At 33.5% G+C, this 19,744-nt stretch overlaps 1 protein-coding gene across 3 annotated transcripts in view; it reads right to left on the bottom strand.

The window, feature by feature from the left end:
- LOC128241437 (putative uncharacterized protein MYH16) overlaps nucleotides 1-19,744 on the bottom strand; it is a 97,938-nt gene that overhangs the window by 61,103 nt on the left and 17,091 nt on the right. For all 3 annotated transcript variants that reach the window (XM_052958357.1, XM_052958358.1, XM_052958359.1), the window contains 3 exons: nucleotides 17,897-17,950; nucleotides 16,942-17,004; nucleotides 16,517-16,570 (listed from right to left, as the gene is read on the bottom strand). In XM_052958357.1, the coding sequence (XP_052814317.1) occupies nucleotides 16,517-16,570; nucleotides 16,942-17,004; nucleotides 17,897-17,950 (171 nt within the window). The remainder of the gene's footprint in view (nucleotides 1-16,516; nucleotides 16,571-16,941; nucleotides 17,005-17,896; nucleotides 17,951-19,744) is intronic.

Genomic DNA, 19,744 nt, shown 5'->3' with positions numbered 1-19,744 from the left:
AAAATGTAAGCTAATGAAATGGAAAATAAAAAGATGCTTTCAAACATGCCATATTTTCTTGAGACCATTCAGGGGGATTAATGTTCAAAAGTCTGAAAATTCAGGGGGATTTTGGTAGTATTCAGGCGTGTTTTTGTAGCAGGTCTAATTCGACAAAATTTCAAAGCATTTTAAGACGCAAGTACAAAAAAACAAGACTCCCGAGGTGATTATGTCCAGAATTTAAGGGGATTTGGGTCACATACCAGAGAATTTTCATCATCGCCATGTAGCATTACGGGCATGACACACGTGCCAATTTACCTTGTCTACCCCTTTTTCCAGCACTTCATCTCTATTTTAATGAGACACAGCCATATTGCATAATAAAAGCACTCACTTGCAAAATAGAATACTTCACAGAAAAATATGTTTCAGAGACAATTTAATGGGCTTACCTTCCTCTAAAATTGGATACAAAATCTGCTCATTATGATCATAAATGATGACTTTCAGACTAATAGAGAGAATGGAATGATTTATCAATATTTTTCATTTCAATTCCCAAATAGTCAGATTTGATTGCTTCTGATAAAAAGCAAATGCATAATTTATTGTTTAAGTTCATAAACATATCATCTTTTGGCATTCATCAAAAAATAAAAACATCACCACCATAATATTAAAATAAATAAAAGTCATTTCATCCGAATTGTCTATTTTCAGTTTCTCTTCTGGAAGTTCTGTTATTTTCCGATATTTGAGATGAAGGTCATGTCATGTATGTAAACATATTAGTGGGTCATAACAAAGAACAGCATCGTATATTAGTTATTTTAATCCTTTTCTTTACCAAATAATGTACTGTCACCTTTAAATCATAAATCATTTTGATGACAATGACACATGTTTAAACACTTTAATTTGTTACATCCCCTCTGATTGGATAAAACCTATAGTTTTAACCAATGAAAATCGTCCTTTTATCTGACCAGTCTAATTGACATTTCTTATGCAAATTCTGACAGTTTCAATCAAAACAATGCATGAAATGTGCCCTGCTGACTTATTAAGTGTCACCCAATTGGTGTTGTTAAAACACACCATCAGTTGATAATCCAATAAAGACAAGAAGGGCATTATAACTGTAAACAGGCATATATAATTAAACCCTGTGATAATTTTGCGTAATTTTAAACACACTTTTTTTAATTCCGGGGGATTTTCATCCCCTTCCGGGAGACCGGGGGATGGGTCGAAATTCCGGGGGATTTTTCCCCCTCCGGGGGATATGGCATGTATGTCAGCTTCTGGGTTGCTTTGAAGTTGAACTGCTCACATGAACCCACAAAAGATGTGTAGGTATGTGCTTAACAATAAAGGATAAAACATTAAAATGAAGCATTTCAAGTGGAGGTTTTCATTAGGGTAGTGCTACCTTAAACACACACTAAATATACAATTATTTTTTTCTCTTTTTTAATCTATTTTCTTTAACCAATGGACTATACAAACAGTAGGGTCAGTCCCAGTATACAGGACAATTATTCAATAAAATGTTTATCCTTTTGATATCATAATTGGTAAAAAAAATATCAAAATGTAAAGAAAAAATAACAGAGACCGGGTTCAAACTGTGGTCGCCAAAATTGCAGTCCAGTGTTGTATCCACTGCTATGAAAGTTTACATTTGTTTATTTGATTTAATATATACCTAGCTTGGTAACAGTAAGTGATAACATCGACTAGCCAATCACACATAAAAATTAATTATACTAGGTATACCCACCTAGTAATCTTTTTTAATGGAAAAAAAATGTGAAAAATCAATTAATTGTAAACTATGTGGTACTTCAGTTAGTTAGTTTCAATACATTGTACACATTGATACCAAATTCATGTCAGTTTTCGACAATTTTCTCTTCTTTCGCTATTTCATCATACGGTGTATAGCCCCTGAATAAAGTTTCACTCTGTTTCATTGAGTATATTTCTTAAAAATCCTTTCTTTGTTCTAATCTGCTAAAAGGTCAAAATGTCACAGTCATGTGAGCATCTTTGAGGCCTCTCAGTTATTATAACCAATGCACCAGTCAATTATAACGGTTACTAACCACGCCCCCCCCCGGGGGTATACTGGGAATAGTCAGGAAATGGGCCGTGTTTTTACTTTCTATGTGGCCACGCAGGGCCGGGTGACCGCAGTGGTTTTGTCTTTGAGCCAAATTTAGCCGAGATTGGGCCATATATAGAGTCTCTGGTGTGCAAGGGCATTTGGCCGGGGTTTTACCATCAGTTCGTTCCCGCAGGGGAGGGGATTAGACCCAGGGTTGGCTGGACCGAAAGTCAAAGTCCCCGCTATTCCCTGGACCTGGGTGCGCCAGGGTTACAATTGACTGGTGCACAACATATAAGATATTTATAAAATAAATAAAAGTACAGTTAATCAATATATTTTAATTTTAATGTGGTAAATTAACAAAGAATTAGATAGATGCTTAATGCAAAATCTCACAAAGATGTAAAAAAAATACTAAAGAGTTCAGGTTTGCTAGTTTGTAAAAATATTTCATGGAATCATGGTAAATTGTTATATTATATGTCCAATGACAGCCCATATATTTTTTAACTACTTGAACCTTTCTTGTTATAATTCTTATTATTTTTTTTAGTTGATGTGTGATGCTGATAATACAGAGACAGCTAGAGTGACAGAGTTTGATGAATAAACTTAAATTAAAAAACAGTGAGTACAATAATCTATTTTAACATGTCTTGTGTGTAAAGTGTGATTCCGAAGCAGTAAATATATATATATATATATGTATCTTTAAGTTTTGAATCACAAATTTAGATCAAAGATCTATTATCACACAAAACTTAAAGGATATATATGAAAAGTCATGTGAATTGTGCAAGTCATATAATATAAAATTTATATTGATCAAGTCAAGCCATGCCATGTAAAAAAAACTGACATCATATCAAAGATTGTATGAATCATTCTCAGAGCTATTGAAAATATTTAATTGGTTGTAAGCGGACCATGCACGGTAATTTTGAGTAACCCCACCAGCCAATACAATATGGCTAAAAAGGCTTTGATAATATTTTTTATCTAATGTTTATCTTTCCTAAAATATTTATATTTATAAATCTATTTACCAGTATAAATCTGTATTTATTTATTTATTAATGCATTTATTTGCTCACTAATATATACAATACACTTATCGTTGTATATTGTCTAGCTAATACATGTATACAAATATGCATAATATGCATAATTATGGGGGGGGGGGGGTCATAATTACCTATGGTGTACTGTCTTGTTCTTACGAAGATATGATTTTGACTAAAATCCTTACTGAAAAAGCAGTGCAGACTGGCCTGTTTAAATAATTAATTAAATCTTAATGGGTTTAAATGTATTTTATTTTATTTTTAAAGATATTTTAGAGTTTAAAAGGAAGAGAGTCTGTTTTAAAGACTAAATAATTATATAGTCAGGATAAAAAATAATTATTTTTCAAAATCAAGTTCAAATAATTTTCCATTATTTGGCAAATGGAAAAAAACTTTATATATTAAGAATGTTTTACTCGATAGAAAGTAGGCCCAGTATCTTTTGCATTGCAACACTAAGAAAGTAAATATTTATTTTTTGTCTTTTACCAATTCCATCAAAGTCTGTGAGTGGCTCATGATGCTTAGGCCTGCCAATTTAATGGTTTTCGAAATCATAAATTGAGACAACTTATAACTTTTGTATAAAATCTTCAAAGCTTTCAATAACTTAACATGTCATCCACCTTATTGTCTCAATTTAAAAATAGTTTTCACTCAACAACTTACTTATTAATCAGGATAATAATTTGATAATGACTATCACTATCATTCTGTAAGATAATGTACTGGTACATAAATTTAATCCCCAATATATCAGATGAGTGTGATAGTATATGCTCTTAATAGTTGTAGCCCGGAATTATACGTAGGAAACAATAGAGTCATTGGACTGTTACACGAATTTCAATAGCTCGAAATTCGCCTTTTATTTGTACCAGCATGGGAAAACCCTGTTATGTTAATACATATAGCCCGGAAGTAACAAATAAAAGGTGAATTTCGAGCTATTGAAATTCATGTAACAGTCCAATGACTCTATTGTTTCCGAAGTAATGTGTGTATATTACAACGGTTTAATTATATATATATATATATATATATATATATATATATATATATATATATATATATATATATATATATATATATATATATATATATATATATATATATATATATATATATATATATATATATATATATTAAATTAAACCGTAGTAATATATATATGTAAATGCACGAAATCAATGTGGGATTTTCATTAAGTTTTGGTTAAACCATCTTTGTAACAAATTACAGTTACTTCCAAATTACATCTTGGTAATGTTAAGAGACTTGAAGACAAAAAAAAATGTTTAAATTCAGAAAACCTTACACAAAGTAGAAACCTTCTATTAATGTCATTATCTTGAAAAAATGAACATGCCTTTTAGCAATTGTATCAATCTGTGAAAATCTACATTTTGCCTTCGACATGTTATACAATTTAAGGATATTTACATGGAAATTAAGTTCAATTCTAAATTGACAGTCATGTATTTCTTCCAAAATTTTCATAGTATAAGGAACATGAATTTTTTATGAATTTAAGTGCATAACTGCAGATAATTATCATTATCTTAAATCAATTACAAGCCAATTCATAGTCATGCATATAGCCCCCTTTTCAAAATATGATAGTGATTGTCTCAAATGACCAGTCTTTCTCTGTGGGGGGTGGGGGCTGTCAGTCATAAGGAAACCTTTAAAAGGCATATTCATTCAGCCAATCAGATGTCAGGTTCAGTGAAAGGGGCGATGCCAGGTCAAGTAAAAGGGGTGGAGCTAAAATAAATACTGACATTCAATGAAGATAGATCCCCCTTTGGCCTCACAAATATGTTTCAGTCACACTAGGGGGTGTGAGAGGGTCAAGCCATAAGGGAGCCATAGGCAAGCAGACTTTTATTAACCCAACAACAACAACAGGTGTAATTCTTACCAACTGAGGAAAAAACTTTAGAGGTTTTATTATTGCTCATTTTTTTATACAAATTAAATATCTAACAATGACAAATATAAAATATGATAATTCAAGCATAATATTGACACCAAACATGACACATCTTGCAAATGGTCTTGAATAAAATTCCTACACTTTTTATAATGATAATACATGGGACCAATATCAAAACCATTATCCTGTTAAATAGGACAATGGATTTGATATTGGTAATTCGCAGACAATACAATGTAATTAAGTAAAAAAATACACAGTATGCACATCTGGCTTCAAACAAAAATTGTTGCTTAGGCCAAAAAACAGTATTCATAGTTTCCATTTAAATATCAAAAAAGGTAGGCATACGGTAACTGTTGTTTTTTTAGGACCATGTTTCTTTGGCAAACTGACCTATATCAGGGCATTATTAAGGTCTTTACTAAAAAAAACCTAATTGATCAAAACACCAAAAACAAAAAAGGATCAGAAGGATAAAAATAGGGTCAGTTGGGCGGAAACAAAGATTTTTGAATCCTTATTTTGTCAATGATGTCATGTCAGTGATCAAAATGATAACACAATTTAAGCCCTGCATTCTGGAATGTGGGGCTAAATTCTTGATTGTGTTATAGTAGGGCCAAAAATAAAATGATTTGGTTAGGGTTACATCCTTTTTAAAAACAGAAAGAGTAAAAAGTATAAAGGATTACATTTTTAAAATACATAATATATATGCGTTTTCACTTTAAAATACATGCATTGTTACAGTCTTGTTTTCAGTAAGTAACTTTTCCTTAAATGCATTCTTTGGAAAGTAATTTAAGGTTTATTATTCAAAATATATGTTAGTCAACTTGTGTATGTATTGATTTCCAACTTTTTTATTTTTTGTTTAAACTTTATGTATTATAATTTCTTTGCGTAAATACCTGCTTATGTGATAAAAGACTGCTGACTAAAGATAAGATTTCAGATTTTGATATTTCCATTCCAAATTTAATGTTTTACAGCTTAAACTGCTACTAACAGTTTAAGAAAAATGCATAAAACATCAATTTTGGATGGAAGTATGAAAAGCTGGAATCTGATATTTTGTCAGCAGTCTTTTATCGCTGGTTTGCAGATATTAACGCAAAAATTCGCTTGTTCGAAGACAAAATTTTTAAAAAAAAGTTGTCAAAACGTTCAATCTGTGAGGTTGCAGCTTTAATATAAGACTAACGTAAATATTAAAAACACATGAGGCCCCTTTACTATTACTAACATGTCAATATCAAAAAGAAGATGAAAACTGAAAACTATGAGAAAGTGTTTTTATAATTAAAAATAAATTGCTTAAAGCAAATATCTGAAATTAATAATTGTCATGCAAAGCAGCCTGTAATGAATATGAATATTAGATTTTGGCCTTGAACACCTTTTTAAGAAGAGTGTTTTGAAGTAAGGATTATCATAATGCTGAACTTAATATTGTACTGTAGCTTTGTAGCAAATCCTTATGATTAAAGTCACTGTGTCTTCCTTATGCTGTGATAAAGATCTCTATAGTAACATTTCTAAACCTAATAAATTAAGTGAAAAAGGGTGTTTATTGGGGGTAATAAAACACATCTTGATAATGGCCAATTAGTTTTAATCTTTCAAGTGTTGGTAGGATGGGAGGGGGGTCTTAACTTTTTGAACTGCCAATATTTTCCTGGTTATTTTGTCCACCATGTCAAAATGATCTGGGTTGTTTTGTCAACCCTGTCTAAATGGGTTGGACGTGTTTTGTCCCCTTAGTCAAAAATGACATGGGATGTTTTGTCCTACATTTTTATAAAGGAGTTCAGAATAAATAACACATTAGTTTTCGTGCTTATATAAAATAAATGCAAATGACTTTCATTATAAGTTTAAAAAATACTCTTAACGCTGCATTCTCACAGATTTACCATTTTTACAACTTTTTTATTTTTGTCTTGGAAAGAGCAAATTTTTGCGTAAATATCTGCAACCCATTGATGTAAGATTGTTGATAAAAAACACAGATCTTAGATTTTCATATTTTCGAAAATGTTTGAGAGCTTAAACCCTTACTAACGGTTTAAGAAAAATGCATAAAACATCAATTTATGAACTTAAATATAAAAATCCGCGATCTAATTTTTTGTCAGCAGTCTTATTAACTGGTTTCCATGGATTGTAGCAAAAATTGGCTTGTTCCAAGACAAAAATTAAAAAGTTGTCGAAATGTTTAATCTGTGATAGTGCAGCTTTAATTATGGTAGCTTTTCAGTCATTTGCCTATATATGTCTATTTGATTCAGTAAATACTTCATATAAAGCTAGGCTTATTAGGATATGCTTATTTTTCATTGGGTTCTATTTTTAGCACATAACAGCTTCATTACAAGAATATATTAATTATTATTAAAGCTGCATGCACTCTCACAAATTTACCGTTTTTACAACTTTTTTATTTTTTTGTCTTGGAAAGAGCAAATTTTTGGGTTTAATAGTATCTGCAAACCAATGATAAAAGACTGCTGACATAGATCATATCGCAGATTTGCATATTTTCGTTTGAAAGCCAATATTTTGTGGGTTAAACTATTACTAACAGTTAAAGAAAAATGCATGATCTAATTTTTTGTCAGCAGTTTTATATCACTGGTTTTCATGGATTCTTGAAAAAAAAAAATCAATCAAGAGGTTTTGGGTTTTGCTGTTTATACGTTCTGGAATTTTTCAAAAGCATTTGTTTATAGGACTTATGAATTTTATCTACAGCATTCTGTATATTGTCAAGTGTCCTTTTTTTAAATTATATACAACATGTATACATTTAATGTTTCAGGAAATAACCACCATCTCTCTCAGAAATCATCTTTCTCATTATTGTGGGGAAACCTCAAAGGGCATCAGGAAAACCTTCATCAACCTCTTTGTGCCCAGTGGCTTGTTCAACAGTGTTTCAGAAGTATAAATACCTTTTTAATGTGTGTATATCAATTGAATAATGACTTGTTTTTATATATTAAATATATATATATGATTTATTATATATATATAGATGGTTAATCTTATGACTTCCTGATAGTATTTAAGTTGTGAAATATTAAATAATCTAATCATAAAAAATGCTTGGAAATGACAATAAAAAAAAGATATTTGTCGAATAGGAAGTTTCACCTGTCCTGTTTATATTACAAATCATTTTAAATCAGACAGAAAATTCAATATACTTGTTGTATCTCACTGTTTATTTGTCTTCACATTTTGTATTGTCACATCAAGCCTGTTTGAACATCCTAGAGAAGATATGTGTATAGAAGCGGATATGATACAATAAATATGCATATAAATGTGCTTGGGATTATTTTCAGATTATCATTAAAATGGGGATAATGGATGACTGGCCACACATATGGGGCTATGGACAAGCTTCAGAGCAGGCTGCCAGTGGTGGTGTTAGTAGTTTATACTCCGGGTCCCGGCGTGAGCACATTGAAGGGTCCCAGAGTGACAGTTCAACCACCGCACACCTATCCTGGGCAGAACCAGTACTACGTGCCTTCACCTCTGCAAGGAACTGACAACTTCTGTACATGCCAGGTGCAGTGGTACAGTGCGAATGATCGTAGAAAGGATTTCATAACCAATCACAACAGAGGTGACCTGGTCCGCCCGGGTTGTCCAATTCAGAGTCCAACGCTCTACCGATTGAGCTGACCGGGCGGACATATTAGCTACATTAGATGACAAGCCATCTATGCTGGACATTTTTCACAATAAAATGTGATGTCACAGGAGCTGTCTATCTCAACAGCTCACACTGTCCGTATTTGACTAAAGGAATGAATAAAGTCACTACAGAAGTTAGATTGAGGAATGTCCATGTCACTACCCATCATTTGGAAGGAGTTGGATAAAAAAAGTGTGGCCTATGTATTGAAACAGGTCCGATTTCTAGTTACGGACAGTCTTGATTTGTCTGATTACATTTTTGACCAACATGATGGTCTAAAAGAACACTTACTGGTAACTGGTAAAATCATGGCCCAGTTGTTCCAAGAGGCAGGCGAGTGGGAAGTTACTAGACTCCATTTCTTTATGGGTTGATCTGAGGTTCCAGTTCGGTTAAAGTACTGATGGAACACCAAGTGTTTGCCATAATACAGCAACATTTGATTTGTAACTATGTATTTGTTTGAATTGTTGAAACAGTACTGTTTACTAAATAATGTGTATGTATATGAAGAATAATATTATAAATAATTTGTAAGAACCTTTTGATATTAAGTAAAATGTCGATAAGTCTAAATATGTATCTGCGAATCATTTTTGTATATCTGTAAAGATTACATTGCCTATATTCCTCAATTTATATTTTTCTTTTAGCCAGTCAATAACTTTTCTTAAGTTCTATCTTCAAAATTGTCGGGACAGGGATTATAGCCCTTAATTAACCCAAATATGTAACATTCAATGCAAAATTTCTAATTGGCTGCATTTAGGCAGTTCAGATGCAGGAACAAACATCACTTGGGTCCTTAATAATAGCTTTCCATCTGACATTGAAGATCCAATAAAAGGAATTTGTCATGTGACTGTTTATTAACTCTCAATTTATTGAAAGTGAAATTACTTACATGATTTGTAAGAACTAAATTATAATGATATCAAATGATTGTATAAATTAAATAAAATAGATGATTACATACATGAACTATTTTTATTTCTTGTTTGTCAATATGAAGAGTAATGCAATGGCTTTTGAATTTCATAAAAAAGGATGGAAAAATGTATGTTTATTGTTTAAGCAATTAATTAAGTAATAAAAGTATTTTTTTTCTTTTTTTCAAATTGTGCTATCTTATAATACAGATCGTTATTTGTTTAATTTTGGTACAAATGAAGTATATAACGTATGTCTAATGTTACAAATAGCAAAAATTCAAATGCAAATCATGGTGACTTGACTAAATGTGAATGCTAATTGAATCAAAATAGTTAATAAATAATAATGTTCGTTTGAAACAATTGAGAGTATAAGTTTGGTTTGTGTATGCCATATATTCCCGGGGGGGGGGGGGGAGGGGGGAATGAAAAAATGAAAAGTATATTACTATGCGCAGTGCTATAATAATTAATAAGTAAATGTTTTTAGCTCACCTGTCACATAGTGACAAGGTGAGCTTTTGTGATCACAATTTGTCCGGCGTCCGTCTGTCGTCCGTCCGTCCGTAAACTTTTACTTTAAACGACATCTCCTCATAAACCGCTTAGCCAATTTCTTCCAAACTTTACAGGAATGTTCCTTGCGTGGTCCCCTTTGAAAATTGTTCTAAGAATTGAATTCCATGCAGAACTCTGGTTGCCATGGCAACGGAAAGGAAAAACTTTAAAAATCTTATTTTTCAAAACCACAAGGCCTAGAGCCTTAATATTTGGTATATAGCATCATCTAGTGGTCCTCTACCAAAATTGTTAAAACTATCCCCCTGGGGTCAAAAATGGCCCTGCCCCGGGGGTCACTTGTTTTACATAGACTTATATAGGGAAAACTTTAAAAATCTTCTTCTCATAAACCACAAGGCCTAGAACCTTGAAAATTGGTATGTGTCATCATGTACTGGTCCTCTACAACATTTGTTCAAATTATTCTCCTGGGGTCAAAAATGGCCCAGCCCCAGGGGTCACTAGTTTCATTACATAGTGTTATATAGTAAATCTTTAAAAATCTTCTCCGAAACTGTAAGGCCCAGGGCTTAGATATTTGGTATACAGCATCATCTAGTGGACCTCTACCAGATTTGTTCAAATTATTGCCACAGGGTCAAAATTGACCCCGCCTAGGGGGTCCTTGTTTTTACGTAGTGTTATATAGTAAATCTTTAAAAATATTCTTCTCCAGAACCGTAAGGCCAGGAGATTAGATATTTGGTATACAACATCATCTTGTGGACCTCTATCAAAGTTGTTCAAATTATTGCCACAGGGTCAAAATTGGCCCCGCCCTGAAAGTTATTTGTTTTTATATAGTCTTATATAATAAAACTTTAAAAATCCTCTTCTCCAAAATATAAGACCTAGAGCTTTCATATTTGGTATATAGTGTTACCTAGTGGACCTACACCAAAGGTATTCAAATTATTGTCCCGGGGTCAAATTGGCCTTGCTCAGGGGTCATTTGTTTTTTACATTGTCTTGTCACTGAACATCTTTTCCTCTGAAAGTAAAGGTCAGAATGACTCCATACTTGATATGTAGCATCCTTACATGGTCCTTTCTCAACTTTGTTCAAATGGTTTTGTTTGGCCCCTTTTAGGGGTCACCAGAGCAAAAAATAGAAAAACCTTTAAACAACTTGATCTTATTAACTGCTTGATGGATCTTCAAGTCTGAAGCATCCTAGCATGGGCCTCTGTCAGGTCTTTTCAAATAATTTTGTTTGGCCCCTTTTAAGGGCCACCAGAGCTAAAATTAGTAAAAAAACTTAACATTTTCTTCGTATGAACCCCTTGATAGATCTTCAGCAAATTTGGTTTGAAGTGTCCTTGCATGGACCTCTCTTAAATTTGTTCACATAATTTTGTTTGGCCCGGTTGCCATGGCAACCTAAAGGAAAATGTCAACAATTGGTTATAATCATCTTCTTCTCCTAAACCGCTTTGACAATTTTGATGAAACTTCATAGGAATGATCCTTGGTTGGTGCTTTTTCAAAATTGTTCAAAGAAATTAATTCCATTTAGAACTCTGGTTGACATGGCAACCTAAAGGAAAAGTGTCAACAATTGTTTACAATCATCTTCTCCTAAACCGCTTGGTCAATTTTGATGAAACTTCAAAGGAATGATCCTTGGTTGGTGCTTTTTCAAAATTGTTAAAAAAAATTAATTCCTTGCAGAACTCTGGTTGCCATGGCAACCTGAAGGAAATTATAGGCTGTCCTGTCCGCGCTGTGACTTTCTCTTATATGGACAGATTTTAAAATGAAAATGCCATATGTTTTCAACATACCAAGACAACGTGTCGTGTGCAAAACCCATGTCCCTACCTCTAAGGTGAAAGATACACTAAGTGTTTATTCATTATGGAATGCTGAATATGAGGACATAAAGAGTGTTGGCTGTCATTTAGTATGATTGGTTTTTTTTTTGCTCAGAGGCAATTTAATATAACTTGCAATATGTATTTGACACATAAAGGCAAGATAAACTTTTTATACGCCCGAAGGGTCGTATTATGTTATGGCCTCCATCGTCTGTCCGTCTGTCTGTCCGTCTGTCCGTCCGTTAGCAATTCCGTGTCCGGGCCATAACTTGGTAACTAATAAAGCGATTTTCAAATAACTTTATACAAATCATCACTTCATTAAAAGGATGTGTCGCGCGCAATTTCCAGGTCCATACCTTAAAGACTAGAATCACCATGGGGGTGCATTAGCAATTCCGTGTCCGGGCCACAACTTTGTCACTATTAAAGTCATTTTCAAATAACTTTATACAAAGCATCATTACATTAAAAGGATGTGTCGCGCGCAATTTCCAGGTCCATACCTCAAAGACTAGAATCACCATGGGGGGGGGGCGTTACAACTTTGTCACTAATAAAGTCATTTTCAAATAACTTTATACAAAGCATCATTACATTAAAAGGATGTGTCGCGCGCAATTTCCAGGTCCATACCTCAAAGACTAGAATCACCATGGGGGGCGTTAGCAATTCTGTTTCCGGGCCATAACTTGGTAACTAATAAAGCGATTTTCAAATTACTTTATACAAATCATCACTACATTAAAAGGATGTGTCGCGCGCAATTTCCAGGTCCATACCTCAAAGACTAGAATCACCATGGGGGGCGTTAGCAAATCCGTGTCCGGGCCACAACTTGGTCACTAAGTCATTTTCAAATAACTTTATACAAAGCATCATTACATTAAAAGGATGTGTCGCGCGCAATTTCCAGGTCCATACCTCAAACACTAGAATCACCATGGGGGGGGGGGCGTTAGCAATTCTGTGTCTGGGCCACATCTTTGTTACTAATAAAGTGATTTTCAAATAACTTTATACAAATCATCACTACATTAAAAGGATGTGTCACATGCAATTTCCAGGTCCATACCTCAAAGTCTAGAATCACCATGGGGGGGACGTTAGCAATTCCATGTCCAGGCCATAACTCAAAGACTAGAATCACCAATGGGGGGCGTTAGCAATTCTGTGTCCTGGCCACATCTTTGTTACTCGTTCGTTAGCAATGGGGGACGTTACCAATTCCATGTCCAGGCCATAAATCAAAGACTAGAATCACCAATGGGGGGCGTTAGCAATTCTGTGTCCTGGCCACATCTTTGTTACTCGTCTGTTAGCAATTCCGTGTCCAAAAGGATGTGTCACGCGCAATTTCCAGGTCCATACCTCAAAGACTAGAATCACCATGGGGGGCGTTAGCAATTCTGTTTCCGGGCCACATCTTTGTTACTCGTCCGTTAGCAATTCCGTGTCCGGGCCATAACTTGGTAACTAATAAAGCGATTTTCAAATAACTTTATACAAATCATCACTACATTAAAAGGACCTCAAGCCGAATCTTCTGCGGGCGTATAATGCTCCGTTTCGCAGTGCTCTTGTTCATAGATCAATGTCACATTGGGGGGCATTTGTCACATACTTTGACAGCTCTTGTTCAATATTCTTTGAGAAACAAGCTATATTAATAACAAAGGATAAACTCTTTTACTCAGGTGAGCGATTTAGGGCCATCATGGCCCTCTTGTTTTATGTATTATTTATTTATCATATGCATTGACAATTGATTATAATTTCATAATATATTATTTATTCTTTTATTGTATGTATTATAGATCATTAAATAAATATAAGTAAATATGCATTCAAATTTCTGTATAGTCTTAAATAATAAATGTTGATATTGTTAAGACCAAAATCCGCTGGACTTTAGACCAATATTCACTGGAATTCAGACTAAAATCCACTGCAAAGCCTCTCAAAAGTATGGCATGCATGTATTTGTGTCTGTCTTTTACCTTAAAGGTTGTACCCACCAGGAATACTTTTTGTATCCTCTCAAAATTCAGACTAGGAAACTGAATTGAGGTTGAATATATAAGATTATGTTTTTCATCATCTTCAGACAAATAGAAAATAGCTATCAGCTAAAATCTTATTCAACAATAAATGTTTGAGAATGCTAAATATTAGCAGTACACAGGGTATAAATCTTGTGAAACACATAGCAATAACGTGCTAAATAATGCACGTGAATCTAGGTAACTTGTAGTAGTAGAAGTCAAGTATCATCTTGGTTTATTACAGCAGAAGCAGTGATTACGAACTTCGTAATCACAGCCCCAGAAACAGAAGCGTTTTTATTAAATCTCCAAGGTTGCGGAAACATGGCACATCGCAGGTGCGGTTCCAGGAATTGATGTTAGAGGGGTAGTAACTTAGGGGCGCAAGTTTTGACATGTGCTCCTCCCTCAGAACCGAAAGTATATGGCATAAACTGTTTTACGGGAATTTGGGGTTACTCCCTCATGTATGTAGTCGGAAATGGTGCATTATGAGCTTATTTTATTACCTTTGTTTCTCCGATATTGATGAAAACAGTAAACTTCGATTACTTTAGAGGTGGCGCACGCCGGGCGCTTAAACCGCTAGCGCTTCGACCAAATTCCTTGAGCTACACAGTCGGTCCAAGGCCAATTCCCCGCTATTTTGGCGCGAACACAAAACCACCGACTGTCCCCCCGGACCTGGGGTGGGGGGATGCTTACCATTGACTGGTGCATTACTTTAGCGACAGCGATAGGTTTTCATAATACTTTTTCCCTGTTTGAATGTAATATCTTAATTGTCTTTTAATAAGTTCACTGATAAAACTTTTGCGGTCTGGCACATTGCATCTCATTAGTCATGGCAGTATTCTTCAAGTTCAGGCTTCTTTTTTTCAAAATTCAAAATGTTTATTTTCTAAACCATTCATTGATTTATCAACACCATATTCACACATTCTCATTTACAAGAGGTTTGATAGTGATAAATCAAATGTGTAACGCATGGCACCATCACTCTGGTGAACGAGAATAATTTCATATAGCACAATGTACATGAAATAATGACAGTATGGCGAGTCGTTCCTTCACTATTTTTACCCATAAATACCATAAATTAAGCCTTTTCATACAATAGATCTCCATCACCTCTCCGACTCCTTTATAATTTGTGTAAATATATAAACATAATCATGTGGTCTTTAAAAAAGATAGAAGTGTAAAAATGTTTATATCTTCGACTTCAAAGAACTTCATTAATGCTAATTCTTGACCAAATTTTAGTTGCCTTTAACCTTGAAAATAATCGGTTAAATGGCAAGATGTTTGTAATCAAGCTTAACGACAGCGTTTTTGTGACATTGATGAAAGATGGATTGTTTTGTTTGTCTTTTTTTTCAATCGGATAAAAAATTGTACTAGTATCTGATACAGGGTTAATGAAGCAATACGATGGTTAGACGTCATGCTAACCATTGTATAGTATAACAGCGATGAGGAATATGGATAAGTCGACAGTTGACAGGTAAGGACATTGTAAGAAGTGTCATTTTGCTAATTTTTGCTTTAAATATGGCAATATTTTTCTTTATTCCCATTTCCTACATGTTCCCATTACAAAATCTTACCTGTCCTTCCAATTGGAAATTTCCCATTTTAAAACTGAACTTTATTCTCCAATTGGAATTTTCCCATTAACCAAATATTCCAATTGGAATTTTCCAATGTTCATACTTTCCCACTTTGAATGTGGGAATCCTCCAATTGGAAAGATTCACTCATGGGAAGGATTCGCAAACAAATGCCTTAAATGAATCTATCGGTTCTTCATTTTTAATGAATATATTATCTTTCATGTAGTGAGTGTAAAATATTCTTAATTAAACAGTCAATTTCAATTTAAAAAAATATGTTCCAAATTCTCCCACAATTTTAATAGAGCAAGTTTTCCAATTGGAAAAGCTTGAAAAAGCCATTTTCCAATGGGAAGGCCATTTTCCAATGGGACTCCCATTGGAAAAGTTGACTTTAAATGCCAAAAAAACATATTTCTAAATTAAATTTCAGGAAACAAAAAATATCTCTTATTAGTATTACCTAACACATTTTAAAAATACAAGAATAAAAAACATTGGGTGAAAAATAAAAAAAAATAAGTTTGCAAAAATTCCGGATTTGCAAACTTAATCCGGATGTTGTTATAAGCAAATTTCATTTTATTAAAGGCATTTATTTTCTCATGTAAAAACCTTTGATAACTATTGTTTCTCTTTTTTCTGTTTACATTTATACTATGCTTTAAGTTCCATATGTATACATTTATAAGATAACACGTGTAACCATTTTGTAAAATGTCTCACCTTTTCCGAAGTATTAAGCTCTTGTTTCAGCTCATCACATCGTCGCTTCCTGGTCTGAAGAATCAAACATATTGTAACATGCACATGGTATCTGTGTGAGTTATGTTTACTTTAAGATGAATTATTTATACATCTAACACTTCAGTTGAAAGTCCAGTGTCTTGAAGTAATCTCTGAAGACTGTCTTTCAAACACAAGTAGAATTGTGGCAAATGTTTTCCTTTATAAATCATATTGTTCCATTGTTTTGCTATTAAATACATGTGTTCCTTAAACTAAAAGGGCTTGAAGACGATACCTAAAATAAGTAGATTTAATTATATGATCAGTGCACAAGGACCTATGGTAATGTTTTGTTATAAAAGATGGCATATACACATTGACTTTATATAATAAGCCCTAGACATGTTTATGTACGGACTCACCTTTTCTGAATTATATAGGTCTTGCTTCACTAGTTGCAGCTCATTACACAGTTCCTGCCTTGTCTGTCAACGTATTAAAACTGTATTACCCCTTTCATTTGTTTGAAGGACGATTACTATATTATCTAAACAATTACATCTATACATCGTTAAATGTGAAACTAGCGATCTGAATTATAAAGGTCTTGTTTCACCTGACGTTTCAACTCAATACACAAATCCAAGCTTGTCTGTGTTACCATCGTATTACATTTTATACATTATATTTCAATACAATTACAATTTGACAGAAAAAGGCTCCACTATTTAGGTATTTAACTCGTTCTTCTCAGGTGCAACGGGAAAATACCAGCATATTAAATTGTGTCAATATCATATAATACTAATATCCCTTAATGTGTTCATTAAAGTTATTTGATATGACTTGAATAATCTAAAGTTTGTTTAAAAATATTTATTGTGTTTCACATAGAAAAGTTTATAGTTTAACGCATATTATACGTCAATGTTAATTAATATTTAGTATACTGAATATGTCAATTAACATTTAGAAATGTCAGTTTGAAAATTTGAAACATGTATCAAATGGTTGAGATTATTTCAATGGGTTGATTTTAGACTATTAGCTATATAGAATGTATACACTTATACAATATTACATTACAATGTTTACTTGCGCTCGAACCTTTTCCCATTGTTCTATGACCTGCTTTGCTTGCAGTAACTCTTTGTCGTACGTATTTCTTGTCTGAATAGGCGATACTATAAAATATAGACCTATGACAAAGACGCTTAAAATGTAAAATCACATATTTGGTATTCAAGCATTGAAATGATTCCATACACGAAATGAAACAGTTGCTTTATGCCAGGATCAATGAGAGTGATTACTCTCATTGATATCCCTGCACATGTGAATGACGAGATGAATCGACATGTTTGTAAATTACATCACCTTTTCGGACGTCTCAGTGCCATGTTTGACTTGTTTTAGCTCGTCACGCAGTTCCTTCATTGTAGAAGTAGAAGGATTTAAAAAAAAAATAACATTTGTTATCGGTATGAATGACGATTATTGTCTATTTGAGCGTTTCATACAAAATATTTGCTTATAAGTATTAACATGCTCAGAAAATGATGCCCGAAATCGTGCCATCGTACCCTGAAAGGACAAATAAATATTTGCAGAGTTTAAAAAGGCATTATGTTTTCTGTTTTGTGCGATTAGAGTCATAGCTGAGTACTTGTGAAGAGCTAGTTTCGAAATTCTTTTGAGAGGGACGGGGTCAAGGTCACTTGAATAATGAAACATTTATTTCCGACTAAAAAGGAAAGCTTTTGTTGTTGTCTTTGGCGTTTGCCCAGTGCCATTAAACCTGGATTATGTTTAAACGTTTTGATACTGAGCTTGTTTCTATAGTTTTGCACATAAATGTAGTTGTTAAGTTGGTATGTTTGTACCTTATGTTAAGAGATAGCTCAATATTGGTGTGAGGGGGCTGAGGTCAGTGATACTATAGTTAAAACAAACGGTTTCAATCATATAACTTAAGCTAGAAGTGATGGATAGTAGTGAAAGTTAGTGAGTTGGTATTTTTGTGAAGGGCTAGCTTTAGATTGTTTTTAAGGGGTCGAGGTCAAGGCCAAAAAAGAAAAATTGGCGGATAAATTAGTTTTCCTCTAAAACCTTAAGATAGTGTTAAAGTATACTAATGCAGCTTGGTCTGTAGCAAGCATATTTAAAAAGTTTGCGGTGGATTGCTTTTCAGGGGGATTGCGTCAATGTCAGTGTTTCTAAATATAAAAATATGTTTTCTGCCCATTAACTTCAGCTATAATTGATAGGTAATGCTGCTGAATGGTTTGTAAGATGCTTATGTAAAGAGCTTGAGATATCTTCTGAGGGAGCTGAGGTCAATGTCAAGGCAAACTAAAAGTAAAAAAGAGGTTTCCGACCAATAACTTAAGTAAGAATTGATATGGATAGACGTGAAAGTTAGTGAGTAGATTGCTTACATGTAGTTCTAGCTTGAGACTGTTTTGAATGGGGGGCTTGTGGTCAGGCCAATACTACTATTACTAAAAATTGTTAAATGGCAGAAACATTGGTTTCCCCCCAAAGCCTTAAGCAAGTACTGAATGAAATTAATGAAGGTTAATATGTAGCTATCTTATGTTAAGAGCTAGCTTGGGATTTATTTTGAGAGAAATGGAGTCAATGTCAAGGTCAGTGTTACCAAAAATAGAAAAAAATGATTTAGGCTGTTAACTTTAGTAAGAATTGATGGATATTTATGAAAGTTATGTGTATATAGATTATGATAATTGCTAGCTTGTGATTGTTTTTGATTGGATGCGGTTAAGGCCATTGTCACACTCCCTAGAAACAGAAAAATGGCGGAAACATTGGTTTGAATTTGATGGATAATTTTGTTAGTTGCTGTGTAGGTAGACTTTGTGATTTTTTTTTTTATTTTATTTGGAGGGGGGTTTGTCAATGCAAAGGTTAATGTATCAGTTACTAAAATAGGGAAACGGATTCCGCGCAATTATTCAAGTACGAATTATTGGATGGTGATGAAAATATGTGCTATTTGAAGAACTTGCATGGGAATACTTTGAGGGGTCAAAGACGCTGTCACTAAAATAAGGATAATGTTGTTTTTTCTCCAAATTACTTAAGCTAGTGATGTATAGTAATGAAATGTGTGCTGTAAGTAGCCAATATGAAGAGCTAGCTTTGAATAGCTTTTCAGGGGATTAAGGTCTAGGTCACAGTCACTTTAAAAATGGTTTCTGCCGA

This window comes from Mya arenaria, chromosome 7 (assembly GCF_026914265.1).
Source record: "Mya arenaria isolate MELC-2E11 chromosome 7, ASM2691426v1".
Classification (NCBI taxonomy): Eukaryota; Metazoa; Mollusca; class Bivalvia; order Myida; family Myidae; genus Mya; species Mya arenaria.
The sequence above is the reverse complement of the archived record's forward strand: the minus strand, read 5'-3'. Positions and strand labels throughout refer to the sequence as shown.